This window comes from Perca fluviatilis, chromosome 14 (genome assembly GCF_010015445.1).
Source record: "Perca fluviatilis chromosome 14, GENO_Pfluv_1.0, whole genome shotgun sequence".
Lineage (NCBI taxonomy): Eukaryota > Metazoa > Chordata > Actinopteri > Perciformes > Percidae > Perca > Perca fluviatilis.
Window position 1 is genome coordinate 23,010,964 of NC_053125.1, and position 27,973 is coordinate 23,038,936.

At 41.4% G+C, this 27,973-nt stretch overlaps 2 protein-coding genes across 2 annotated transcripts in view; one reads left to right on the forward strand and one right to left on the reverse strand.

The window, feature by feature from the left end:
• Nucleotides 1–1,125: 1,125 nt before the first annotated feature.
• Nucleotides 1,126–13,490, forward strand: LOC120573268 (FERM domain-containing protein 7). Its single transcript, XM_039822904.1, has 12 exons — nt 1,126–1,393; nt 5,016–5,120; nt 5,206–5,248; nt 5,492–5,570; nt 5,699–5,796; nt 6,426–6,540; nt 8,006–8,153; nt 9,232–9,327; nt 9,432–9,595; nt 11,149–11,217; nt 11,560–11,632; nt 11,898–13,490. The coding sequence occupies exons 1-12, from the start codon at nt 1,265–1,267 to the stop codon at nt 13,098–13,100; spliced, it is 2,322 nt and encodes a 773-aa protein (XP_039678838.1). The 5' UTR covers nt 1,126–1,264; the 3' UTR covers nt 13,101–13,490.
• Nucleotides 13,491–16,440: 2,950 nt separating this feature from the next.
• The window catches only part of stk26 (serine/threonine protein kinase 26), a 29,840-nt gene continuing 18,307 nt past the window's right edge, over nt 16,441–27,973 (reverse strand). The window contains exons 7-12 of the mRNA XM_039822906.1: nt 22,404–22,589; nt 20,023–20,165; nt 18,564–18,660; nt 17,939–18,001; nt 17,247–17,374; nt 16,441–16,641 (exon numbers count right to left, since the gene is read on the reverse strand). Of these exons, the coding sequence (XP_039678840.1) occupies nt 16,626–16,641; nt 17,247–17,374; nt 17,939–18,001; nt 18,564–18,660; nt 20,023–20,165; nt 22,404–22,589 (633 nt within the window). The 3' untranslated portion in view covers nt 16,441–16,625. The remainder of the gene's footprint in view (nt 16,642–17,246; nt 17,375–17,938; nt 18,002–18,563; nt 18,661–20,022; nt 20,166–22,403; nt 22,590–27,973) is intronic.

Here is a 27,973-nt window from a genome sequence, read left to right on the forward strand (position 1 = left end):
CACCGTGAAATTCATATTATTTCCATGGAGGAAACACACACACACACACACACACACACACACACACACACACACACACACACACACACACACACACACACACACACACACACACACACACACACACACACACACACCAGACGCATCCCATATTGAGTGTATAGCACATCTATGTGCTCTGAACATGCCTGTTTATGAAAAAAATACATAGGAGAAGAAAAGAATATCTAATCAGACTTAATGCAAAAATCACCAAATGTAAAGTAAAATAAATATATAAATGCATTTTTTCTTGTTGTTTCTTCATGTGGATGTGTGAGCTTCACTGTGCAGAAGGATTTGCGTGCGGAGATTGACACTAGAAGTCTGTTTTCACATTCACCTGCTGAAGGAGGGACGTTTCTCTGCGCTCGCCACGTTAAATCTTAGTTCAACACGTGGACGTGCGAGCGTGATCAGTGACATGGCAACTAGTTTGGGAAGCCAAACGTGGTCCAGTATGAAACTTACACAAGTTTGATGTGGAAACTTGAAACACTGAGAATGGACTTTTTAGTCAAGGGGGGCAGTAGTTTTGTCTCCAGCAGTCTAAAACATCTAAAACATAACAAAAGTGTTCATACATTCTGTAGCGTATTTTTTTAAATGATTTCTAACAATGTAATTGAACTTTTTGTAGAAAAAAAAACACATTAGACATAGATTGGACATATTATTCCAAGCAGAGTATTTTTGTATGAATACTCAAACTCACTAAAAGTGTAAGTACCTTAAAAGTGTACTTGGTGAGCTCCAGTCTTACCAGCTGCAACATTAAAGTGATAAACAAATGTGAATGCATCAGTTATAATCTATTCATATATTATAGCCTTTATTCCTCTAAAATGGATCAGTCAAAGTTTTACTTTTGGCACTTTAAGTATATTTTGATGCTGATACTTTTGTACTTAATTACTTCAGTAGGATTTTAAATGCAGGACTTGTACTACTTGTAACCGAGTGTTTCTACACTAGTAGCCTAGTATTGCTACTTTTACTTTCAGTGTTCTGGAGGCAACGTCACCGTGTCATCACGCATCTGGAGAGCGCGCGCCCCAGCGGCAGCCACGGGAGAGGATGAGTATGAGCGCGCGAAGCCGTCGTGCCGCTGGGACTTTTGGGATTTACGCTCAGGATGATGGATATTTCGGGTGGTTGCTGTTGTTGTTGTTGTTGTTGTTGTACTAAATCGTCCTGAGACACACACACACACACACAGAGGGAGATGGGGGACGGTCACCGGCGGACCCGGAGACTCGGGAGCCTCACGACCAAGTCCCGGGTCTCCAAGGAGACGAAGCTCCGGCTGCGCGTGGTCTTTCTGGATGACAGCGAGCGCACGTTCGAGGTGGAGGTACGTCCGTCATCCACTGAAATAGGCTTTAGGAAAAGTAACGTACTGTAGGCCTATTTATTCTACTGCACATGTGCATCCCGCTCTTGTTTATGAAGATCATATTTATGATGTATTAAATGTATTCCACATTGTTCTCTAGCGCAGCAGTTCTGCTTTCACACATATGGATAATTTTTTTTTTACCATCCTCTTCTTTTGTAAATTCGTTTTTTTTTCCTCCCTCATTTTGTGCGATTTTATATCTGTCCTTACTGTAAAAAAAAAAAAAAAATGAAAGATACTTTATTTCCACACTCCCTGTTTAGACTGGATTCAGTGTTTGTAACTATAATACACTATATTTATACTATCATATTGCATACCAATGTACATTGAAATCAAATACAGTCTAACCTATAAGACACTGTGTCAGGACCAGCGGTAGGCTAGTATACTTCTACTTGCTATACTTTATACTTCTTCTCCACTACATTCCAGAGCTAAATATTGTAGTTTTTACACTACAATTATCCAATAACGTTATACTTTTAGGACTCCTCACTGCTGCCTGGGCCTTCCTGTTTGTTAAACGTCTGGGCCCTCTGCCACCCTAAAATATTCTTTCACAGTGTTGTTGTCCTTATTGGACAATCAGAGACAGACAAGACTATAACACGGAGATTAAAGTGACACAAAACTGAGGGTTTAAAGTCCCCCCACCATTAAAAGAAATAGTTTTTCTTGTTTATGTCCCCTGAAATGTCTCCGTCTCTGCTGAACATTTATCAGTTTCCATGCATTCATAGTTGCACAAGTTAAGAGTGAAAAGCTTCACTACAGCATGACTAAAGACTTGAATCAATGCTTTTTGTTCTAGACTGCAATAGATTGTTCGGGACAGACGTCAATATAGGGGATTGCATTTTGAATTAAAATCTTATTCTATACTTATATCTTAAATATCAAGAGTTTGAATGAATCCGGCGAATACAGTTGGATGTGAAAGGTAAACACTCTGCTGTCTATGAACTGAGTGACGGGTTTTCAACATGGTGACATCGCCTGCGAGGCAGTAAAGCAATCTAAAAAGGGACTTTCACTGTGTGTGTGTGTGTGTGTGTGTGTGTGTGTGTGTGTGTGTGTGTGTGTGTGTGTGGCTTGCAGTATTGTGTTAGCAAAGTAGCTCCCTTTTTCCACGGCCATGCTTTTTCTGTCAGTTTCCCAGCGGCCTCTGGGACATTAGTAGCATCTTTAAAAGAGGAGGAGGTGGAGGAGGAGGAGGAAGGATGAAACAATAACGGAAAGAAAGAAGATGGATGGATGGATGGATGGATGGAGATAGATGAATGGATGGACGGATGGAAATGGATGGATGGAGATGGATAGATGGATGGATGGTGGGATGGATGGTTGGATGGATGGAGATGGATGGTGGGATGGATGGATGGATGGAGATGGATGGTGGGATGGATGGTGGGATGGATGGATGGATGGTGGGATGGATGGATGGATGGTGGGATGGATGGATGAGACTGTCCTCCCCTGAAAAATGCCAACATCAGTCGTTTGTTCAAGCAGCATTTACGACACATATTCAGGGCTCCAGACTAACTTTTTTCACTAGGAGCACAGTGGCCCCCAACTGAAAATTTTAGGGGCACAACCAGAAAATGTAGGGGCACACACCGTAAATCAACATGCTAATCAAATATTCACATTTTTACTAATTTCCACTGTATTACTAATAAATACTTTGATAATAGATGCAGAAATTACAATGTGCTGTTTCAAATTCAGTGTCAATTTTGAAGATGCAACATATAAGGTAAACTGACAGCCCCATCGCTGTCATGACAGTAAAAAAATATATTATTGTAATTGTATATTATTTTTTGTTTTATTTTCATCATGACCATTTTGAATTGGTCTTTAATGTTTAATGTAAAGCACTTTGAATTGCCTTGTTGCTGAAAGGTGCTGTAGAAATAAAGTTGCCTTGCCTTACAAGCTCAGCCTGTCAGTCAGTCACCAGGGCATAGAAACCACTGCTGTGCCTGGCTGCTCGTCTCTGAGGAGGTGTAACGTCAACAGCACTTTGACCGCTTTCGGCTCGCCATTAATATCATATCGCAGTAAACGCTGTCTGCGTGAAGTTATGAAAAACTGTAACCACACTTGAAACCACTTTATCGGCATTTCCGCGACTCACTGTGACTTCAACAAAACTGCAGAGCCGACGTAGTTTGCGTCGTCTGCAGCGACCGTTACGTTTTCTGGTTTAGATATGAGGACAGAAAACGCTCCTGGGGGGCGTAATAGAGGGTAGGAAGAAACAACCGATACCGTTGTATGTTTAAAGGACTTATTGGGATGGATGGATGGATGGATGGATGGATGGATGGATGGATGGATGGATGGATGGATGGATGGATGGAAAAATAATACCCACCCTGTGATAAGTATAGTGTATCTGGTAAAGTGTGTGTGTGTGTGTGTGACAGACCAAACCCACACTACAACCATAAAATAGGTTTCAGGTTGTGTGTGTGTGTGTGTGTGAGAGAGAGAGAGAGAGAGAGAGAGAGAGAGAGAGAGAGAGAGAGAGAGAGAGAGAGAGAGAGAGAGAGATAAATAGATAGATAGAGAGAGAGAGAGAGCAATAAATAAATAGATAGATAGAATATGGCATAGATAGATAGATAGATAGATAGATAGATAGATAGATAGATAGATAGATAGATAGATAGATAGATAGAGAGAGAGAGATGCCTTCAGCGCAAAACCCCAATTAATGATCTGCTGTATTTGGTTGTTGCTGCCCAGATGAACTTCCAGTCAGCGTTAGACAGTAAAGTTGCATTCCACTCAACTTTACTCTATTCCGTTCTATTGAAACTAACTGCTCTGTTGTTCTGGGGGCGGCCATTAGTTTCAGTAATCATTGGTTAGGCCTCTGTTCTCTCCATAATTGGTCACAGCTGCTATGCCGCTCTTCTTCCTCCTCATCCCTCCCCCCCCCCTCTCTCTCTCTCCTGACAAGTTAATGAGGGGCATCCAGTGACCCCCTCCAGGGCGCTAAACGCAAGCTAGCAGACAGCAAACACTTAAAAAAAACCTTGTGTTACAGTGCACAAACATCTCAGTAATTAGAGAGATGAGAGCGAAGAAGCAGGATAGAGAGAGGAATGGGAGGAGGAAGAAAAGGAGAGGGATTAAAGAAGAGAAAAGACGAGGCAAGAAGAAGAGAAAAGGATGAGATGGGGGAGCCGGGGACTGGTAACGCTTGGACCATATAGGATGACATGATGGTAAACCGATCAAAAAGTATACGTGAACACTGACAATAAAACTAGATTTTTAATCTGGAATTTCAAGAGTTGCAAAAAAAGAGTCACAAAAAAAATAACAATATTCAAAGATTTTTTGTGTGCAGGAGTCAAAGACTCAGAGTTCGTATGACCTACAACAGAGAAGAAACTTATAATACAGAGTGAACTAAGTAACAAAGAAATTGAGCTGCACCACATACAGTAATCTGGGGTCCCCTGAGTGTCCACGGACTCCGGTTGTTAAGAGCGTCTCAATTAAAAAACCCAATTATCCCTCTCACTCTCTCACACCATCTTTAATTCTCTCGCAGCAAAAGGTTTTAGGAGGCGACTTCTTCAACAAAGTGTGTGGTCATCTGAAGCTGCTGGAGAAAGAGTACTTTGGACTGGAGTTCAGACACCACGGCGGCAGCTACGTAAGAAGATCGAAAATCACACACGCACGCGCACACAGACAGAATATTTGGGAATAATTTGCCATATAATGTGTTTTTCTTGCAGGTGTGGTTGGAGCTGCTGAAGCCGCTGGCCAAACAGATTACATGTAAGTGTTCTTATTTTGAAATAAGGCAAAAATAAGTAGAGAGAGAGTTGAAACTATGATATGCATCCGCACGATTGGTTGAGTACGGTTTATGGATTTGCAGTTGTACGAGGTAGGTGTGTTAGAAAACCTCCCAGCATGCACTGGGGCAATGCAATTATGTTTCCGTCAGCTGTATGGGCGGAGTTAACTTAGCAAGCAGTTAGATACTTATTTTTGTTTTCTCCTTTCTCTCTCTGTCAGACACCAGCGATCTGTTCTTCAGGTTTATAGTAAAGTTCTTTCCACCAGATCCTGGACAACTTAAGAGAGGCCTCACCAGGTAACACTGTCCTCTGATAGGATCAATATTTATATCTACTAAAAATCTAATGCAATCATAGTTATCAGTTTAATTGTCATGCATGCTTCCTTCTGTGTTTTTATGTTTGTGTGTGTGTGTGTGTATAGGTATCTTTTTGCCTTACAGATAAAGCAGGACTTGTCTAACGGCAGTCTGACCTGTAATGACAACAGCGCAGCCCTGCTGGTCTCTCACATACTGCAGTGTAAGCATTAAAATATCGCACAGGTGTTAAAATCTACTGGGGGGTGCACGATTCAGAAAATGTCACGATTCGACATTGATTTTTTAGGCTCAAGATTCGATTCAAAATCGATTTTCGATTCAAAAACGACTCTCGGTTCAAAAAACGATTCATAGTATGCAAATGTGCTTTTCCCATGTGATTGCACATACTTACTTTATGTCTTCATACAAAAATACAAAAACTTTTGCAACTAAAAACTGCAAAGTGCCAAGCTCTGGCCAGCTTTCAAATACATTTAATTCAAGTATAAAATAAAACTGTTAACTGAAAAGAGCTTTTCGTTCAGAGTTGGGTGGGAGTTTAGAGCATTGAATGAGAGTGCGTTGGTTGACTGGCATGTTAGGTACTTTAGGATTGTTGTTTGTCCACGTCTTTAATGTTAATCTCTGGGTGATGGCGTACCATGGGAGTTCTCAAAATTGTGGTGTTTCCAAAAATGCTATGAATCGATTTTGAATCGGTAGAGCTTGAATCGCGGTACGAATGTGAATCGATTTTTTTGCACAACCCTCAAATCTACATGTCATTTCTAAAATATAGAATTGAATTGATCGACTGTATATATTGTATGCATGTGTGTGTTGCAGCAGAGCTAGGGGACTATGACGAGGAGCTGGACTGTCACCATTTAGAGATGAAGCAGTACGTCCCCAACCAGGAATATCTAGACCACAAGATCATGAAGCTTCACAAGAAACACAGGTACAACGTGTTGACCGGCGCGGATGTGTTGATCTTCACCCCAAAGCCACCAAAAGGGCGTAAACGCATCTCAAAGCCTGCAAAACTTTAGCTTTATCACACCCAAAGTCATTAACGGTTCACATATGTGATGGCGTAAACTACGCCCTTGGGAAACTCGATGACTCTCGCTACGTCTAGGATTATAGGTTTCGCTTGTGTATTTGAAAGCTAGAAAACGAGCCGCTAGTCTACTGAAGCTAAGGGTTTGAGGCCTACCTGGCGTCTTCAGCTTCAAAACGACCGGGCAACCCGCTTCTCAGACTTTGTCAGTCGGTGCGGCATCAGATGGCGATGCCGCTCAATTCAAGTCAACTTTATTGTCAATTCTGCAATATGTGCCAGACATACAGAGGAATCGAAAATACGTTTCACTCCAACCCACGCTGCAATATGTACAAAAGATAAAAGATAAGTAATACATACAATAAATACATTCTAAATGGTACAAAAGTAAAGGCAAAACCAAATGGTATAAAAAGCTAAAGGAACTATAAGAAATTTAAAATGTGCAATATAAAGGAAAAACATCAAATAATAGTGAAAAAGTGTTCTTGAGTCTTATAAAGTGGCCGGTGCTGTTCCTGATGGGGGTTGGTGGGGGTTCAGAGTCCAGACTTCTTGGGGGCAGAGGGGAGGGACAGTTAACAGTTCATTTGTTGGACATCAAAAAACGCGGCCATAACATTAACACTAACTCGGTGGGGTAACGTCACGTCAGAGTCAGAAAGCACAATCCTCTTTAGCAGTCGCTCACTCAGCTGTTCCACATATGTGTCCCTCAAGTCTGCGGCCTGGCGGCCAATAGACCAAGGGCTCCTGCACACTGCACTGGGTGGCGTGAGCGTGTCAGCTGCGTGGCGTGTGCGCTTTTTATTTCGGCTCCCATGTTAACAGGTTATAGAGCTTGCACACTGCCTGCGTGACACGCACGTCTCAGGCCACGCCGAAAACGCGTGCGTGCTAGAAATAGGACCGACGCCTATTTTTCATTTTGATGTTTGAAAGTCTCTAGGTTTTGACATAAATACAGATATAAATGTAATTTCAAAAAAATAATACTAAATAATTATCGATTTTCAAATATTGCACCTGTCAATACAGAACGAAATATTCTGTAGCCTATTTTGCCGTCAATACTGCCGACGTTGTCTTTGCTTTAAATCAAATCAGTATATATTTATGTTTGTGTTTATGGGAAACATACATGTATACAGACAAGGCTAGCAGCAGCAGCGCCGTGTCAGACACGTTTCTGGTGTGCAAAGACATAGAAAACGCCACGCTGCCGCCACGCAACTGACACGCAACAGAAATGCCACGCTCACTCCACGCAGCCAGTGTGCAGGAGACCTAAGAGCTGGAATATGACGTGATATATAGCCTGCCCTTTTCATTCAGTCCTTTTCTCTCTCTCTCTCTGTAGAGGTGTGTCTCCAGGAGACTCTGACATCCAACTGCTGGAGGTGGCGAGGAAGCTGGACATGTACAGCATCCGGCCTCACCCCGCTCACGATGGGGAGGGAATGAGGATCAACCTGGCTGTAACACACTCCGGAGTACTGGTCTTTCAGGTATGTGCTTCATGGTCTAAAGGACCACTTTCATAAGGAGTAACCTTCCACAAAGCTGGGAACTAAAAGTGCGTACTACTGACACTGCTCTACTCCAGCAGGAGGCCACATTAGCAATTAAAGGTCCCATGGCTTGAAATATGACTTTATGAGGTTTTCTAACATTAATATGTGTTCCCCCAGCCTGCCTATGGCCCCCCAGTGGCTAGAAATGGTGATAGGTGGAAACCGAGCCCTGGGTATCCTGCTCTGCCTTTGAGAAAATGAAAGCTCAGATGGGCCGATTGGAATCTTCTCCTTATGAGGTCATAAGGAGCAAGGTTACCTCCCCTTTCTCTGCTTTGCTCGCCCAGAGAATTTGGCCCACCCATGAGAGAGAGAGACATCATGGCTTTCAAACGAGCAAAGTGGCAGTTGGTCAAGGCCACACCCCCCCCTCCACCTTGTCCCCCCTCTCTCCTCTTCAATAGCTACAGACACAGAAATGGCACATACTAAGGAAAGCTCATTGTGGGACTGGCTCTAGTGGCTGTAATTTTGCACCAAGGCTGAATTTCGGGAAAGAGACTTCAGATACAGTATTAGGGGACCACTAAGGTCTATATAAAAGAGACTTCAGATACAGTATTAGGGGACCACTAAGGTCTATATAAAAGAGACTTCAGATACAGTATTAGGGGACAACTAAGGCCTATATAAAAGAGACTTCAGATACAGTACTAGGGGACCACTAAGGTCTATATAAAAGCATCCAAAGAGCACCATGTCATGGGACCTTTAAGTTATGGGGATGGCAGTGTTATAGTTTGTTGGTCCAGAGTGAAATATCTTGACAAATATTGGATGGATTGCCATGACATTTGGTACACACATTCAGTGTGTCCAGAGGAGGGAACCCCAAAGACTTTTGTGATCCTTTGACTTTTTATATAGCGCCACAGACAAGTCAAAATGTCCACATACGTGCATCTAAAACACATTAATGTTGAAAATGTTGCATGCTAAAGGTGAGCGTGTTATATCCATCGTCTTGCACTACAGGACACATCAATGGATTGATTTTGTCTGTGCTTTCTAGGGAAACACCAAAATCAACACGTTCAGCTGGGCGAAGATCCGCAAGCTGAGCTTCAAGCGCAAACATTTCCTCATCAAACTACACGACAAAGTTGGGGTGAGGATCAAACTACTTGGATGGGTGGACTGGAAGTTGTGTGACTGCATTTGTTCAGTTCAGATACTGTGTGCGTCTATTAATGCAAGGGTTTGTCCATCCAGCCGTCGTGTAAGGACACACTGGAGTTCTGCATGGCCAGTCGAGATGTGTGCAAGTCCTTTTGGAAGATGTGTGTAGAGTACCACGCCTTCTTCAGGCTGGCAGAGGAACCGAAGACAATACAAAAAAAACTGCTGTCCTGTAAAGGCTCCAGGTTTAGATACAGGTAAAAATTACTGTGGGGATATAGTAAGTAAGTAAGTAAGTAAGTAATTTATTTGATATAGCACCTTTCACAGACAGAGTCACAAAGTGCTTCACACAAAATACATTTGATTAAAAAACATTAAAATCCAAAACAGAAAATAAACAAGCAACAATAAATGCAGTTAGAGTGAGGGTTCAAAAAACCCAAAAATTACAAACATGAGACAAAAGCCATTTGGAACAAGAATGTTTTCAAATGCTTTCTAAAAGCGTCAACCGAGATTGCAGAACGTAAGTTAACAGGAAAAAGCGCCACAATTCCAAGGAGCTACCACTTCGAAAGAACGGTCACCTTTAGTCTTTAAACAAGTGCGAGGGACCATCAGTAGTCCCTGGTTAGAGGACCTGAGTGACCTGGTAGTGATGTACGGCTGGAGCAGGTCAGAGATATAAACAGGCGCCTGACCATGCAATGCTTTATATGTCAGAACTAGAACCTTAAATTGGATCCTAAACTTTATTGGAAGCCAATGTAACATGGATAACACAGGAGTGATGTGTGACATTCTGTTAGACCTGGTCAACAGCCTAGCAGCAGAATTTTGCACTAGTTGCAGACGTTCCTGGGATGACTTGCTAAGACAGGTGAAAAAATAAAGGTACACTCGGATTCAGTTTTATTTTAAAGTGCTCATATTATGCCCATTTTCAGGTTCATAGCCTAACTGTATTTAGAGGTTATACCAGAAGAGTTTTTTTTTGTAGCTCCACTTTTCACCCTGTGTGTTGAGCTCTCTGTTTTAGCTACACAGTGAGGCATCTCACTTCTGTTCCATCTTTGTTGGGAGTCGCACATGTGCAGTAGCTAGGTTAGGACTACTAGCCAGTCAGAAGCAGGGTATGAGGGTGTGCCACGCTAGCAGCTAGGCGAGCATTATAACGTGTGTTACAAAGTGACGCACGTTCGTCTCTGAAGTAAAGGCTGGACTACAGTAGAGCTGTTTGGAGCAGTTTGTGAACAGTGTTTTCTGTTGGAGATGCTAAGTCCCTTTGGGGTGGACTTTGGGCTTTTTCACTTCGTAAACCTAGAACGTGCACAAAAATATATACAACACAATAAAGGCAAGGGAATAAGCCAAAAAGCATAATATGAGCACTTTAAATCTTACCAATTACTTTTTCCTTTTTGAGTTTTTTCTAGTTTCAAATGTAGTCTTTTTTGTTGTTGAAACATGTTGAACTGATGCACAAAACGTACAGTTCGGGGCACCAACGGGGAACAACCTTTGGGTCTGTTCATGTCTTTCTGTTGACTAAGTGTTCCTTACTTTATTAAGGCCTCAAGTCACTGTAACGGCATTTCATTCCATCAACACTTGTAATAGTACTTGTACTCTGCGCAACGACCAAAAGGTTTAATCTAATCTAAGAAATCCTCTATTGCCTGAAACTGAGGTGTATTATTTTTGTGTATTTCATTTGGGGAGAGCTTTGTATGTTAAACTACACAATAAGCTTAAACAGAACAATGATGATATACTTTTTTTATGCGTTATTTATATTGTGTGGCAGCGGACGGACGCAGAAGCAGCTGCTGGAGTGTATGGGATCAGGGGAGAAGAAGCCTTCGCACTTTGAGAGGTGAGACTAAACTCATTGGCACAAGTCAAACGTATCAAGGTACACACACTGATTACGATGCTAGAATTGACCCTTTTAATGGATTAAAAGGAGCAAACTGATCCACCAACTATCTACCACAGGAGCTTTAAAACCTACTTCTTTTCTAACACTATTCACATTTTCCTTCTCTTCTTGTTGAATTTACTGTATATTTTAGCCATTTAGAAAACGGATACAATAACCCTCAAATCTTTGATCACCTTCCTTTGGAGGTCAAGGGCCAGCTAGGTTAAAGGAACATTTAGAAAAGGGATAAAAACACTAAGCGAACAAGCTTTTTGTCTTCTTGCTCTTCATCAGAACCTACTGTCAGTCAGACTACGATCGACAGTGTCGCTCCTCCCCTGATCTCCTCACGGACGTCTCCAAACAGGTAATAAAAACTATTTATGCATTACTGTACATAAGAAGTAGAGCTGCATCAATTAGCTGAATAACCACTAAGTCGATCAACAGAATATTAGCCAGTTCGGTCATTGTCGAGTTGGTTTTACATTTAGGAAATTGAATATCTTTGGGTTTTGGACTGTTGGTCGGACAAAACATTTGAGGACCTTTAGCTCCAGGATATTGTGATTGGCATTTCTTTCTTCAGTTTTCTGATATTTTATTGACCAATGTGTGTCTTACCTCCTCAGATGTACGAGCACTCCTGCCTGTTCACCCGGTCAGGTCACGCCTTGGCGGTCTGCAGCGAGGATGAGTTGGACCCACATCGTCGAGGCGTAGTCAACGTCGAAATCGGTGGAGGAGGGGCTAAACGTAGCCAATCATCCGTCACTTCTCTCTCTCCATCACATCTACACCAGCCAACCCTCTCGCCCAAGATAAGATCCGCCTCCACATCTGTGATGGAGGACATGAGGGGCGGACGGATCGGGGCGCAGCGCCAAGCCCAAAGGCTAGCCGGTGTCTATGGAAACCGCTCACGGCGTCGTCCCAATCCTCAGCCACACCCTGACGCCGCTCAGCAGCTGGTTCTTCTCTACCCAAACAGTCCTGCCTACCAGTATCACCCAATCCTCCCAACATTCCCATTAGCAGGTTCCTCGCCTCTCAACCGACACCCCTACTTGTCGGACTACGTTGCCGTTTCCTCACTGGAGCGTTTCCCGCAGGCAAGGAGGAGGGAGTATGTCAGGATGGATGGCATATCGCGGCCGCCTTTCTATCCGCTGAGCTACGATTCGCCGCCAGTCTTGCCAATCAGGAGGAACCTCCACCCCACCGGATCAGGCGGGCTTGGATTGGCTCGGGTCTACCAGCCTGGAAGCAACGGGGCGAGGCACCTGGGCGTCGGACATACGGAGGCGGGGCATTACAGCGATGACTCCAACTTCCTACCGGGGCTCCCTCGCCGCGTGGCTAGCCAACCAAATGTCAAGTTTAACCTCTCAAGGAGTTCTAACCCCGCCTTTAACCCGGCCTCTGAGTTCCGTCCCCTTGGTTACTACCCCCACCTGACACGCCCCTCCAGACCAACCTACCTCCCTCTAAACTCCTCCCCCCTGCCCGATCGACCCACCTCGCTATGCATGATCGGAGGCACCACAGGAAGCTACAGCGACTCAGACCCGGAGGTTTTCTATCCGTATTACTGCCCACCACCCCCGAAGGGGAAAGTGGTACGATCCGCTGGACTGGCCAGGATGAGGTTCTCCTCCGGGAGCCTCCAACTGGATGAGGAGGAAGAGGAGGAGGAGGAGGAGGAGGAGGAAGAAGAGGATGGAGCAGCAAAGGAGAAAGCAAAAAAGGAGTTGAAGTGCAAAGAAGAGAAGAAAGAAAAGACAGGAGGAGATGGGACTAAAGGTGCTGCAAAGATTACTGAAGTCACATTGTGAAAACTGGCAGGGTAGGTTTTAAAATAAAATAAAAACATCCACTACAGACTGTAGAATAAACAGGAAAATTGTAATAAATGTGATGGCCTCATATGTAGGAGAAGCGTATTGTTTACGAGGTGTGCTGGCAGTTGAATTGAAAGTTTTTGCCTTGTTTTAGCAAAAACCTCCGCTTCTTTGATGGCCACATTACGGGTACAAGCTCGCAAATTTGGAGGGTTATCAATATGTGTAAAATTAACCACAACCCTGGGAAAACTTGATAATATCGTCTAGGAGCTTCTATGGTTTGGTCGCTCGTGCATTTGAATCTAAAGAGCCGTACACTCGGTTGCCAGGCTACAGGTAGTCTATATCCACGACGTTCCACTGCCAGGATTGCGCCATTGCTGCCGGAAATTCCACCGGATGACACCGTTTTCGGCCGGATGTCTCTCACCTTCTGCTTTTTTTGTGTTGGTGTTCTAAACTCCGGTGGATTTCTGAGGACTATGGTTAACTGCTCCTCAGATCTCTGCAGGGTAAATCCAGACAGATAGCTAGACTATCTGTCCAATCTGAGTTTTCTGTCTTACGACTAAAACAACTTTTGAACGTACACACGTTCCACCAAAACAAGTTCCTACCCGAGACTATTTTGCAGAGGCACCGTGGCTCCGTCCGGCGCTTAGCGCCGCCCCGGACAATTGTGATTGGTTTAAAGTAGTGCTGTCAAACGATTAAAATATTTAATCATGATTAATTGCATTCATGTAATAGTTAACTCGCAATTAATCGCACATTTTTATTGATTTTAAATATACCTTGATTTCTTCTTGTCCCATTATTTTTTTCTCATTTTAATGCTCTTATCAACATGGAAAAGTGGATCGGTTGCTTTGTGCTTTTGTCGCCTGGCTTTGACGAGGGGGCGGAGAATTCGCATCAGCTGTGTGCTTGGCCATCATCAAGTGGTATTTCAGACTGGACGTGCTGCGATGATAGCTCATTCACAACGACAAAACACACAGATCACTTTGGTCTTGTCAATGGAACCATTTGGCAACTTTTTAAAAGTAAACTTTCCATTCAGAATCTTATTAGCGTCCATTTCGGCGTCTCGTGCTCGCCATCCACTCAAAACGTAACGTTAGCCTACTACTCTTTGGCCGGCTCACGAGCCCAAACCAGTGTGTGCGGCGTGCCTGTTGTTTTGTTTACGGTCTAGCTAGATCCGGTGTGGTGTTGTAGTTTTTCTAACGTTACTAGTTGTTGCAACAGCATGTGAAAAAAAAAACTACAAAAGTTTGCTAGGCCAAAAATAATGTTAACCTTAAAATGGGTTTGCGTTAACACCATTAATAACACATTTAACTGACAGCACTAGTTTAAAGAAATGCCAATAAACCAGAGCACGTTTTTCTCTTATCCCGGAATGCGGTGTGGACTTGCCAGACCCTCCTCCACACCGCTGTGGAGGAAGGTCTGGCGAAGCGAGACCAGGCTACAGGTAAAGCTGTACCGCTTCGTTCCATCATTCGACCAGGTCTCCGTGGTCCGGCGCTAATCAGCGGCGTCGGCAGTTCATTTGTAGACATTCAAAGATGCGGACAATAAGATAACACAACTTGATCGGGGGGAAAAACGATTCGACACTCAGAGACCCACGTCTTTCCTCCTCCGACTGTCTTCTCAGTCTGTCCTCAACTTCCGCTTTGGAAACTCCCCAGCTGCCAGCCTGGCAACCAATAGGAAGATTGTGCCGTGACAGTAGCCGCCCTAGCTGACAATCAAAGGCCCAACAATTTGTAGCAGCCTCGGCCTTGGCAAATGACCTGGTTTACAGTTTTGTACAACTTTTAAGACTTTAACATCTTGTCGGTGTGATGTCTACGTAGGTTTGGAAAACTTATTGGATATCATTTTTTTTGGGTGATGTAGAATTCCGTAGAGAAATGTGAAGATTAACAATGTGCCAATAAAGGATTACACAAGGAAGAGAAGATTTTCAAGTTAAATTCATCCGATATTTACTGTACAATTTATCATATTGTTTTTTCAATCAATGCAAATCAGATCATATCCAATTCTTTAAGACATTGCGATAACAGAAATTAAAATAAACGCAAAGATTGTTAGAAACTACTCATACCCCAAATTTCGAAAAGTCCTTGTGACACTGATGAAAACGTTTCTCCAGAGAAATCACAACGAAGTAAACAAAGAAACACATGAAACACGTTTCTCAATCAAACTTAAATATTTATTGATAAAACTCTAAGTCCCGCTACGAAAAAAAAAGTACACTTCTGTATAATCTTACATCTTTCATTTTACATCTCCCCCCTCAACAAGCATTTTCGTAATCCCTTATGATATATAAAAAGACAAAAATATACAATGACCAAGTCTTATAGTGTCTTTGGTACGAACTATCAGAAATATCTTTGAGTACAGCTCCCTTCATGCTCTTGGAAAGGACCTTTCTACTTTCCAATGGTGGTATTATAAACGACATCTTTACACATCGAGCATTACGTTAATAACGAACTCTCAACAATGATTATTTTTATTTTTTTTACTTGATGCATAATGAAAAAGGAGTCTTTTCGTGAGCGAGTGGAAGACCTTTGTGCATTTTTGTCATTTTGTTTCATTTGCACTGAAATCTTATTCCAACTAGACACCTTTTGAGCTACACACATCCCAGGGAGTTAATCCCAGAATGAACGTGTATGGCTGTAAAATGAGCTAAAATGATGACGACAAATAACCCTGAAAATTCGATGTGTTACGCTTTGAAAGTTAGACCTGACCTGGACTGAATTCCTGGATCAGGGAACTGTAATATAAGGCATTACTAAAGACAACAAAAAATATGTTATATTGGCATATAATCTGTCTCAAGTGCTACTGAACAAACATATAGACATCTACAAAGTCAAGAAAAGCCGTGACTCAAAACATACCACTGCTGATGGTGGATAACCCTCTTCTGTATATCTTTCTGGTCTAAGGTGACGCCTACTTTTGGAAAATGACTCACAGCATAAATAATTAAGGCACGTGATGGTTATTTTAAGAATAATAATTACATAGACTTACTTTAAGCAAGACCGTGGCCCAAAAAAAGGGAAAACAAAAACAAAAAAATCCAACTGACAGCTCTAGATTATTTCTTCCAAACTTGTTTCTTCCAACTTGGGGAGAAAAAAAATTCTTCAACCAGCAACAGTGAGTGTGTATATATATATATATATATATATATATATATATATATATATATATATATATATATATATATTTTTTTTTATATATATATATATATATATATTATATATATATATTTATAATATATAGTGTATATATTACATTAGTAGTGTGTGTGTGTGTGTGTGTGTGTGTGTGTGTGTGTGTGTGTGTACAGCGAGGAGACATCGCACAGCAAATATCCTCTGTTTCCAATCATCCAGCAGCGTCACCGTATGGAGACACAGTCTCTCTTCACATAACGTACTTCCTTTTCCGATCCATTTTCAGACTGCTTCAGTTCGTCGTAAATCTGAGACAAAAATTAAAAAGCAAAATGTTTTGGTCAACGAATGATCTGACGGAGGACGATACAGATCTTGTTCTGAACGAGAGAGAGAGAAAGATTCCAAGAAAGGCAGCAGGCAGAAGATGAGGAGGAATTACACACAAATAAAATAACCTTAAAGGGGGTCATTTAGATTTTTTTGAAGTGCGGTTGTATGATATCCATAGTCAGTGTGTCAGCTACAGTAGATGGAGGTCGGCACGCCCCCAGTTTGGAGAAGCAGGCAGGAGTACCGACACGGAAGCTAAGCAATGTCCTGCTGAGGATGGGGGCAGCAGCTAAACCTATCTAGCCACATCAGTTTAAGTGTTTACGCTATATTTAGAATATTTTCGGAATATATAGAAGTACCCCACACAACCGCACTTCAGAAGATCCAAACTATCCCTTTAAGACATCAAATCTAAAGAAAAACACAGCAAGATACTATTCAATTTCAAAGCAACAAAAAATAAAACTGCCGAAAAATACAAGATAATAAAAAACAATTAAGAACAATAAAAGTAAAAGCGCAAAAAAAAAAAAAAAAAAAAGAGGAAAAAAAAGAAAGAAAGAAGTACTTCTGGTACCTAGCAATGATGTGTGTGACCATCCTGTCTGTGATGCCTGGACAGACCTCTTCAGCTAATCGGATGTTGCGTTCCAGCTCCTCGATGGCCAATCGCTGCTCAGAGTGCTCCTTGTGCTGCTGCTTCAACTACAACAGACAATAAAAAAATAAATAAAAATAGGTCTGCCATTCGAAAGCCAGACTGGGGTGATGTCCTCAGAAATGGTTTCAGTAATTTGGGGGGGTCTGAGCACATTGTGAGCTTTTTAAGCCTGATTTACAGGCATACATTGTGCTTTTGGGTGTCTCAGAAAATAATTCAAAATAGGACGGTTGTATATTTTCATGCGTGATGTGTGTACTGTATATTGGGGATGAGCATTCGATTACATTTTCTTTGTCGATCGTCGGGAGAATTAAGGATCGACTAATCATTAATATTTTTATATTAAAATTCATTATTTATTTAACATTTTATAAATTAAAAATGCAATGAAAATACAAAAATACAGCGTGTTTTTCCCCCGATGAGAGCTTTATTACAAGAAGAAAAACTTGTGGTAGTTAAACTGGACGTTTGGTTAGGGTAAACTTGGAGACATATGCGCTGCAGGGCTCTAAAGCAGCAGATCGACAAAATTTGAAATTGAATGATCAATTATCGATCGTCGATTAATCATGCCCATCCCTATTGTATATATACACACTAACCTCAGTGAAGACGGGAGAGATGACTGTGGTCAGACTGGCTGATTTACTCTGCTGATCCTGACCCTGCACATGTAAATCAGAACAGAAGGAGAAAAACTGCGTTGAAAAGTAATAAAAAAAACAAGTCGAGCATTTCATTTGGTGCAGTTCTATACGGCTGAAGAGCAACTAAAACAGGAGATATTAACCATGTTTGACGTGACAAAAGTAATCGTAAGATCAGTGGTTTGGAATAAAAGCCTCTATTAAATCTGAGTCAGTGGTCTTGTTTTACCATTTTATCCCTTAAAATCTGTTGAGAAATTCACGTGTCATTTAAAAAAAAAAAAAAGGGACATACTCAAATTTTACAAAATTAAAAAAACATCTCTTACATCATCAAAAAAATCTCTTATCTCTCACAAATCCATTTCTTCCTCATGCCTACTACAAGAAATGCTATTTCCCCCTTTCTGTTCAACTTTTTCTTCAAACAAGAAACCATTGAATGATGTGAGCATTTGGACATTTTCTAGAAGCATTTCTCCTGCCGTGAAAAGCGGTTTCTAAAAAGTACCTGCAGGTGGATGTTATTTGAAGGACTGCTTTCATCCCTTCTATTCACACTAATAATATTGGTACTGACCGTTCCATTGAGGACCTTCCTGCCCTCCGTCTTCTTCTTACGGACCGTGGTGAAGGACCACTCGGGAGACTCGCTGTTCTCCTTATTACTGGACTCACTTTACACACACACACACACACACACACACACACACACACACACACACACATTACATAACGTTTTTTTATTTTTATTTATTTATTTTTTTTAAATTGTATTTCAAGTGCAATATCACCATAAGACATGGTCCTAAAAAAACTGATGAGCAGGTGGCACCTTGTACTTTTATGCCCTGCAGTGCCCTGCTATGCCATGAACTACTACAACTACCATTTCTAGTCATAGTTCCATTATCTTTAATGTGACTATTATCGCCACTGTTCATCACCCCCCCCCAACCGACACCGTCAGACACCGCCTACCAAGAGCCTGGGTCTGTCCGAGGTTTCTCCCTAAAAGGGAGTTTTTCCTCACCACTGTCGCACTAAATGCTTGTCCTTGGGGGAAATTACTGGAATTGTTGGGTCTTTGTAAATTATAGAGTGTTGTCTAGACTTACTCTATCTGTAAAGTGTCTTGAGATAACTCTTGTTATGATTTGATGCTAAAAATAAAATTGAAATTGTACGGCAGCCTCGGCCACAGTGTATGACTGTGTGTGAATGGTTCCTGTACTGTGTGAAAGTGCTTTGAGTCGTCGTTAAGACTAGAAAAGCGCTCTATAAATACAGTCCATTTACATTTGATACAGATGCCAGCATTTTAGGCAGCGTTGGAGGCTTTTCCGATACTGGTATTGGTATTGGAACGACAATTTCGAGCTTGAGGAAAACGTGAAATTGTCGCATTCTGTCTCCATCTTCAAGAAAAGGCTCAAGGAAAAATTGCTCAAAACATATGATTGTTGAATATGTCTTAAGTGTTATATTTGTGCTGGGATCGTCTGTCGGTTTGTGGTATTAGTCTACGTTGAGTCCATTGTGACTGGATTTGTTTCTATTTTTTTATTTTTAAGTGTCTGTAATCTATTGGTCTATGTTGTTTCTATGGTAAATTGAGTTTTTGGTGCCTGTATATTCTCTGTTGTAGGTTTATTATTATCGGGCCCCTTCCGAAAAGCTTTTAGTAGCTTATTTGGGGTTCCCCATTTCACGAGGCCTACATGTGATCATTGTACCTTCTGAAATTGCATTTAATGATACTGTAGGAGCCACATATTGTATGTTGTTTATGGTCTCATTTATATTATTGATCAATTATTATATTGTGCACTTATAGTGTAGGTGGTGGGCGTTTTCATCGCGGTTTGAGCGGAAGTGATAACGTATTTGTTTGCTTCACCTGTTCACCTGTTTTTTTGGGGGCTTTGACAGAGAGGGGGGTGAACCTGGGAGCGAACTCTTTCTGTTGACCACTGCACTAACGCACTTATTTCGACTCACAAAGTAACTTTTGCCACAACAAAAAGTAGTCCCGTTACCTGTCGGAGTCGTCGGAGCTGCTGCCGCTGTGGCCCTCCTCCTTCCAGCGCCTGTACCGGTCGATCAGCTCGCTGAGGTAGGATGTCTTCTTACAGTGTTTGACGATGAACTTGTGTTTGAGGAGCTCTTTGGCTGTTGGACGCTGCATGAAGAGAGAGAGAGAGAGAGAGCAGAGAAAGGCCATCTTCATTTCAGCTTTTCAGTCAGGGCTTCGTGGAGATTCAGAGAGAGAAAGATGAATTTAACACCAAAACAAAAAAGGCTCTTGCACTGTTTGCACTGTTGCTTTCGTAACACTCCATTCTCTCTTTGGTTGTGTTGTCGTTCTTTTTTTTGTATTTTAAAAAGCCTTCTTTTTTTTTTTAAACATCAAGGCCGGGGGACTACAGATGAAACAATAGCTCATTCTGGCATTTTTAACCCACGTAAAATCATGCGTTTGCCTTTCATAAATAAACTGAATCTAATTGAATTCTGGACGATAAGTGGAACAGTTTTTAAAAGCTTGCTTATCCTGAGACCTTTTCTTATACGGGTTATATATAGAGGAGAAAGGGAAAATAAGAAGGAGCTAGAAGAGGAGCTGTTTGTCCACCAGGGGGAAGCAAAATGGAGCAACAACCACACAGTAAAGGGAAGCTGGCTTAAAATGAATGGCATGGAAACAAATTGACTTGACTCAAACTTCCCATCTGTAAAAACTATAAAAAAATTGAGTTTAAGTACTGAACAAGATGATTCACAGCAGAACAAATGACAACAAAATAAAAACTATTTAAACACAGGCTAGATGTTCAAGTCAAAACAAGCCAATTAGGTATCAAATCTGGATTTTTGCATCATAATTTCTTATTAGGGTTTATATTATTTATTAGGTTTTTTTCTCATCTTAAATTGTTTTTATAACATCAAAAGCACTTATAAAAACCCTAACCCCTAAAAAGACGATTAAAGGTCCCATGACATGCTGCTTTTTGGATGCTTTTATATAGGCCTTAGTGGTCCCCTAATACTGTATCTGAAGTCTCTTTCCCGAAATTCAGCCTTGGTGCAGAATTACAGCCACTAGAACCAGTCCCACAATGAGCTTTCCTTAGTATGTGCCATTTCTGTGTCTGTAGCTATTGAGGAGGAGAGAGGGGGGGCAAGCTGGAGGGTGGGGGTGTGGCCCTGACCAACTGCCACTTTGCTTTCGTTTGAAAGCCATGATGTCACTCTCTCATGGGCGGGCCAAACTCTCTGGGCGGCAAAGCAGAGAAAGGGGAGGTAACCTTGCTCCTTATGACCTCATAAGGAGAAGATTCCAGATCGGCCCATCTGAGCTTTCATTTTCTTAAAGGCAGAGCAGGATACCCAGGGCTCGGTTTACACCTATCACCATTTCTAGCCACTAGGGGATCATAGGCAGGCTGGGGGAATGCATATTAATGTTAAAAAACCTCATAAAGTGAAATTTCATGCTAGGGGACCTTTAAACCCGGACTGAGTAGTAAAATATCTTTTTACGAGTCCAAGTATAAAACCAGTGGTAGGAGTATTCATAGCTAAAACATACCTTTGAAAATACTCCATTACAAGGTTAAAGTCTTGCATTCAAAATCCTACTTACATAAAAGGACACAAGTAGTATCAGCAAAGTGTAAGTATTTGTACCCGTGTGACAGATATATTACATTATAAGATTGTTAATACAGATGCATCAATGTTAGAGCAGCATGTTACGGTTGGAATTGCTTCAGGTTGAACTACTTTTAACTTCTTTATATACAGTTAGCTAGTTCAGCTCAGTGGTTCCCAACTTAGGGGTCGGGCCCGTCCAAAGGGTCACCAGAGAAACCGGAGGGGTCGTGAGATAATTAATGGGAAAGGAAAAGAAATCTGAAACTTAATTTAATACACAGAATTGTTTCCATGATTTGGACTTTTCTCTAATATTTGCGGTTTTGTGATCATTTGAGCCTCCAACAGTCATTTTAATGAAACCATGTCATTCATTTAGAGGGGGAATGTCTCTTATTGTTGGATCTGAAACATGACAAGGGGGCTAAACTACACTTTGTAAGGGACCACAAGTCCAAAAGGTTGGGAACCACTGGTTTAATCTTTAACAACGAGTTGTTTTTTAAAATCCTGACGTTTTTTTTTTTTCATGTGAAGCAGCTACAAGTGTCGGATAAATGTAGTGGAGTAAAAAGTACAATATTTCCCTCTGAGATGTAGTGGAGTAAAATTATCAAGTAAAGCACAAGTACCATGAAAACCAACCAACATAAAAAAAGAACCTTTATACAGAGCTGTGAGGAGAAATTATAAAAAAGTGAGAAACAATGTTTCATTACAGTGAATGTAGTTTGTGTGTGTGTGGGTGTGTGTGTCTTACGAAGGTAGGGTCCTTGTTGAGGCACGCCTCGGTGAACTCTTTGAAGCTCTTGGAGAAATCTCCGCTCAGCGTCGGAGGAGGAGACTTGGGGATGTGGAACAGCACTCGCATCGGATGCATGTCCGAGTTGGGGGGCTCTCCCTTGGCGAGCTCGATGGCCGTGATGCCAAGCGACCAAATGTCGGCCTGCAAAGACACGCACAGTCGGAATTACCAGACATACACTGGCTACAACGGGGTCAGCCCTATGTTCCCACAGCCCCATGTTCCCACATTTCTAGGACATTTTCAAAGTGAGGTCTTGTGTTCCTACATTTCCCTTCAATTTAAGCCCTATCCTCCCACAAAAAATTTTAGGGTTAGGGGTTAGAGGGATAATATCTGATACAAATTTATGAAAAAAAAAAGAAATGTGGGAACACAGGGCCTGATTTTGAAAGAAATCTTAGAAATGTGGGAAGATATGGCTGTAGGAACATAGGGCCTAATTTTCAGTGAAAAAAAATTCTTAGAAATGTGGGAAAATAGGTCTGTTGGAACATAAGCATGCTCCCTCTACAACACCTGTTTCTACAGAATCGTAATCTTTCCACTGGAAATGAGCCAGCCTTTTAAATGTTGTATGTGGGGCTTTTTTATAACAGTGCTTTGTTGATTACCGTTTCCTAAGAAGATGAGAGTTGCCTCTGAAGTAAAGTGTCCTCTAATATTCTGTATATAATTTCAGAAAGAAGCCCGGGTACACAACAGGGAGAGATCTTGGCAATTCAAAGACAGCACCAGAAGCTATGAAGCCAGCTAACTGCTGTGAATCCAAACTGATCGCAGCTGCTGTTTGTGAAGAAACAAGCTAAAGTTATTTGACTTTTTACAGTCATCTCGCTTGAGCATTTGACCCTCAAAAGACTGTTGGTGTAGAATCACTTTAGGAACACACACTTACTTTAAAAAAGCAGGAAACAAAATTAGCTAAAAGCACAGCTTCCTTATTGTGACTCCGTTGCGAGCAGTGGTGTAGTCTAATGTATTGTAGTGGGAATACTGTACTGTACTGTGTGTGTGTGTGTGTGTGTGTGTGTGTGTGTGTGTGTGTGTGTGTGTGTGTGTGTGTGTGTGTGTGTGTGCGCGCATATATATATGCCCTATATATTTGGGCCAGAATATGCCTTTATTACTGCGTATACCTGCGTATCACGTAGACGACACCACTGGTTGTGAGTGACGGGCAAGTTTGATCAGGATTTTCTGCAGCTCATTTTGTTAAATTACCAAAAGCAACTTTTAAAATCAACCGCAGAATTTGCAGCTTCACCCGCAAAACATTTAATTTATGTACAAGGACAACGCAGAATAATCAACATCAACACCGTGGGTGGAGGTGACCGAATGAACGAACCAAGAAAAACGCGAAAATACTCACCTGTGAATTTTAAATAAAACAGCAACAATACAACATCACTGAAACAGAAAGTTTTTTAAGCAAAGGTTTTGTTTGATTTCCCCCCCCCCCCCAGGTAGAAAGGGATTGTTTTCATGATCAATGACCAGTTACCTTTTGTGATTAAGTGATTAACTGCTTTGTCTGTAAAATGTCAAAAACATGTAATGAAACATCTTCAAATTGCTTGTTTTGTTTGACCAACAGTCCTAAACCTAAAGAATATCTTTGTTTATAATATTATAAAAACAAACAAAAACTGCACATCTGCAAATTTAAGGAGCTGGAACCAGCCACGGTTTGACATCTTTGATTGATAAATAACTTTAAACGATTAACTGATTATCAAAATTGTTTTAGCTGCTACTTTGTTACAAGCTTAAGTTTATTCTTAACCGGTAGTGAAACAAGTGAACAGAGATTACACCGCTAATTTGTACATGAATGCAAACACACACACACACACACACACACACACACACACACACACACACACACACACACACACACACAGGAGGTTTGTGGCTGAAAGTTGTGAGGATGACACCCACTAACCACATGTCAACACATAAACACACACACTAATGTAAACACACACACTTAGAGTGTATTAGCTTGGGGTACAGTATAACAAAGGCACACAGGTTGAATGTCACATCGTTTCAACTTGCTACAATGACCATGTGGCAGCCAAGGTAACACACACACACACACACACACACACACACACACACACACACACTACAGTCGTAGCTGCTCAGGCTCACATTACAACAGGATGCTCTGTGACTGTTTGACTGTTAACGCTGTCGGCTCGATTACCCTGGCACACTGAACATATGGCACCCACCCACCCACCCACACACACACACACACACACACACACACACACACACACACACACACACACACACACACACACACACACACACACACACACACACACACACACACACACACACACACACACACACACACACACACACACATTGCGTCTTCAGAATTGCTTGCATGTATCCTACTTAAACTTTCTGCAAAGAAGACACAATTGACCCGTTTCCACATACTGTCCTGCTGCCCAAAATACAATACTCACTAGAGCACCAAGTGTAGATTAACCTGCCGCTGAAAATAGTCCCAAACCTCCCGTCTGTGTGACTAAAAACTACAGTGACCAGCAGTATTAGGAAATTACTGAAACATTGATTTTTTTTGGGGGGGGGATTAAAGCTGCAAAACTCACATGAAATCAGGCAACACACACACACACACACACACACACACACACACACACACACACACACACACACACACACACACACACACACACACACACACACACACACACACACACCCCTTTATGTCTTTTTGTAAGCTTGTTCTGACTGCTCAGGTTATGGCTGTAGTTTATGTAACTGTTAGCAGTGTCTGGAAACGGTGTCTGGAAACGGTCTTTGGTATTTCAACAAGTCACACTTTGTGACTTGTTGAAAAAAAAAAAAAAAAAGCCTGAATAACACAATCCACCTCCCTACCACGTGCCACCGTTATAGTTAACTGCAACAAAATAAAAGCAGGACTTATAGCATATTACTGTGAAGTTAACACTTTGATGGCTGGTGACTTTTTAATGGGCATTTGTTTGCCAATTCATGAATTAAATGGTTATCAAACACCATCAGCACATCTATGAATAGTGAAAATAAGAAAAGATGAGATTATATAAACACTGTGTTCGTCCCGAGGGAAATAGTTGTGCCGTAGTTGCAGGACGAAGTAGGTAAGAAGGCAAATATAAAATAACAATCAAGCTGAGGAGTAAAAAGAAAAGAATTAGTTACGTTGTATGAGAGCATCAGCTAAAATTGCTACAGTAAATACATGGTGAAGTCTGGTGGAAATAACATTCTGTTTCCAGACATTTTTGTGTCTGCTACTTCCTCTCTATTCGTTCTGTTTAAGCTTTAATGTTGTATGACTGCGGTATTAGTCATACAACATGAAAAATTATGCAAACGCACACAGTCGTTGTTGTGGGCGTTCTTAGGATGAAAGTAAAATTTTGAGACACACACATACACACAAAACCACATCGACTGACAGAGTACACACACCCTAATGGATTTGCCTCATTTCCAACACACACACACACACACACACACACACACACACACACACACACACACACACACACACACACACACACACACACACACACACACACACACACACACACACGTATTGACAGAAACAAAGAAACAGAAAGCAGGTCAGGAGACGTCACCTTGTTATGTACCTTCATAAAAAGACATTTGTTGACTTTGTTACTGGGTATCCCATCCAACTATTTAAACCAGCCTTTTTACTTTTGTGTGTGTGACTGCAGCAGGTGCAGCTATGAATGCGTGGACAAAGAAGAAGATGAGGGAATCCCCTCTAAATGAAATCACAGTCAGGGGTTAAATCAGGAAAACAAGCCTGTCATGGCGAGACTAAAGGGTTTTCTCGATCTATATATAGACATACAAGTTATATTAAACATCAAATAACAGCTTCAAATCCCATTTACTCTGACTTTTCTAGCTGAAGTCTAGACAACAGGACACTGCGGGCGTTTCAAATAGATGCAAATAAAACCAAGAACACTGTGGAAATAATGCAAAACCACCCCAAAGCCGGACACAACAACACCTCGCGGAGGTTGCTACAGCAATAGCAAAATGCATTGCAAACATGGTGCGTGGTGTTAAAACAGAGGAATCCCACAGCTGTAAAGTACAGATTGAAGCCAGATGAGCTTTTTAAAATCAACACATGGAAACATGTGCGTTTGTGCTAACGAGCATGAATCCATCTGAAGAATGAGACCAAATCACTTTAACAACTCTGTGAATGACACATCAAGGTCTGAGTTTTCTGCCTCCGTATGTTTGATAAACTGATGGATACTTTATTCATCCCTGGGGGGGAAAACTCTTTGCAAAAGGGAAAGAAGACACGACCCTAAAATCTCTTTAAATGCACAGTATGGAGAAATCCGGAGCTTGAGAGGCACTAAGGTTTTTAAAACAAATAGCTTTTGCTACATTCACACTGCCCTGGCATCACAGAGCCCCTAAACCGGAGATATCCTAGGTACTGTACTTGTTGTATTGTAATTATTTTTGTATTTATTTTCATCAGGAACCGCCCCCGTGATTGCGTTGTTTTCCCGACTGCCAGCGTTCACGTGGTCGGGATGCGTGTTCTTCTTCTTCTGTTATATTGGCGTTTGGCATAACAACTTGTTGCATGACTGCCACCAACGGTTGGACGGAGCCTGGAGCATCAGGTGTGTGAAAACATGGAGGCCGCTGTAACAAACGATTTGCTGCTGTTTTCTTATGCAAGCATACAAACAGACACGGATAAGGTGTTGTTTTTTTTAATTATACATATTAGGCCTATTTATGAATAATTTAAACATGTTATGTCTGTGCATGTTTCTTGGCAGAGGCATTTGTCCACAATAAACAGTTTATTGTCATTGAAATATGTTCAGTGAACCAAAGTCGCCTACATCAAACGTCAGTTGTCAACAATGCGTGACCAACTGGGAAACTCTGTTAGCAAAATCCAGCCCCAGTTTCCCACCTCTGATTCCCACAGGAAGTGACGTGAACGATGACGTTTTCAATGGGAATTTTTTTTTTTCTGATGCCCATGAACAGTGAATGCCCGTCACAGTTGCTAAGCTAGGATTGGGAAATCAGTGTTCGTTTTAATTTGCTACACCACCAACACAATTACTATCAAATTTCAGTTCCCTGCACCTTTAAGTAGAACAGAATTAAATTATAAATAAATTATGGTTTAATTTAAAAAAAAAATTTTTTAAGTTTCTTTAATATAAAAATTTAAATCTATGTCTGAAAATATAGATAACCTTAAATCCAACAATTTATTCGCAAAGATGTATCAGCATATTCATAGAAACAAAAAATGTACATTACACAACATTGATGACTTACTGGTAGCTTTCCACCTGTATGTTTAACATTAAACCATGATGTGTAAAATATAAATGAATAACCATCCATCCATTTTTATCAATCCGGCCCATTTTAATATGCAACTAATTTGTATACACTAT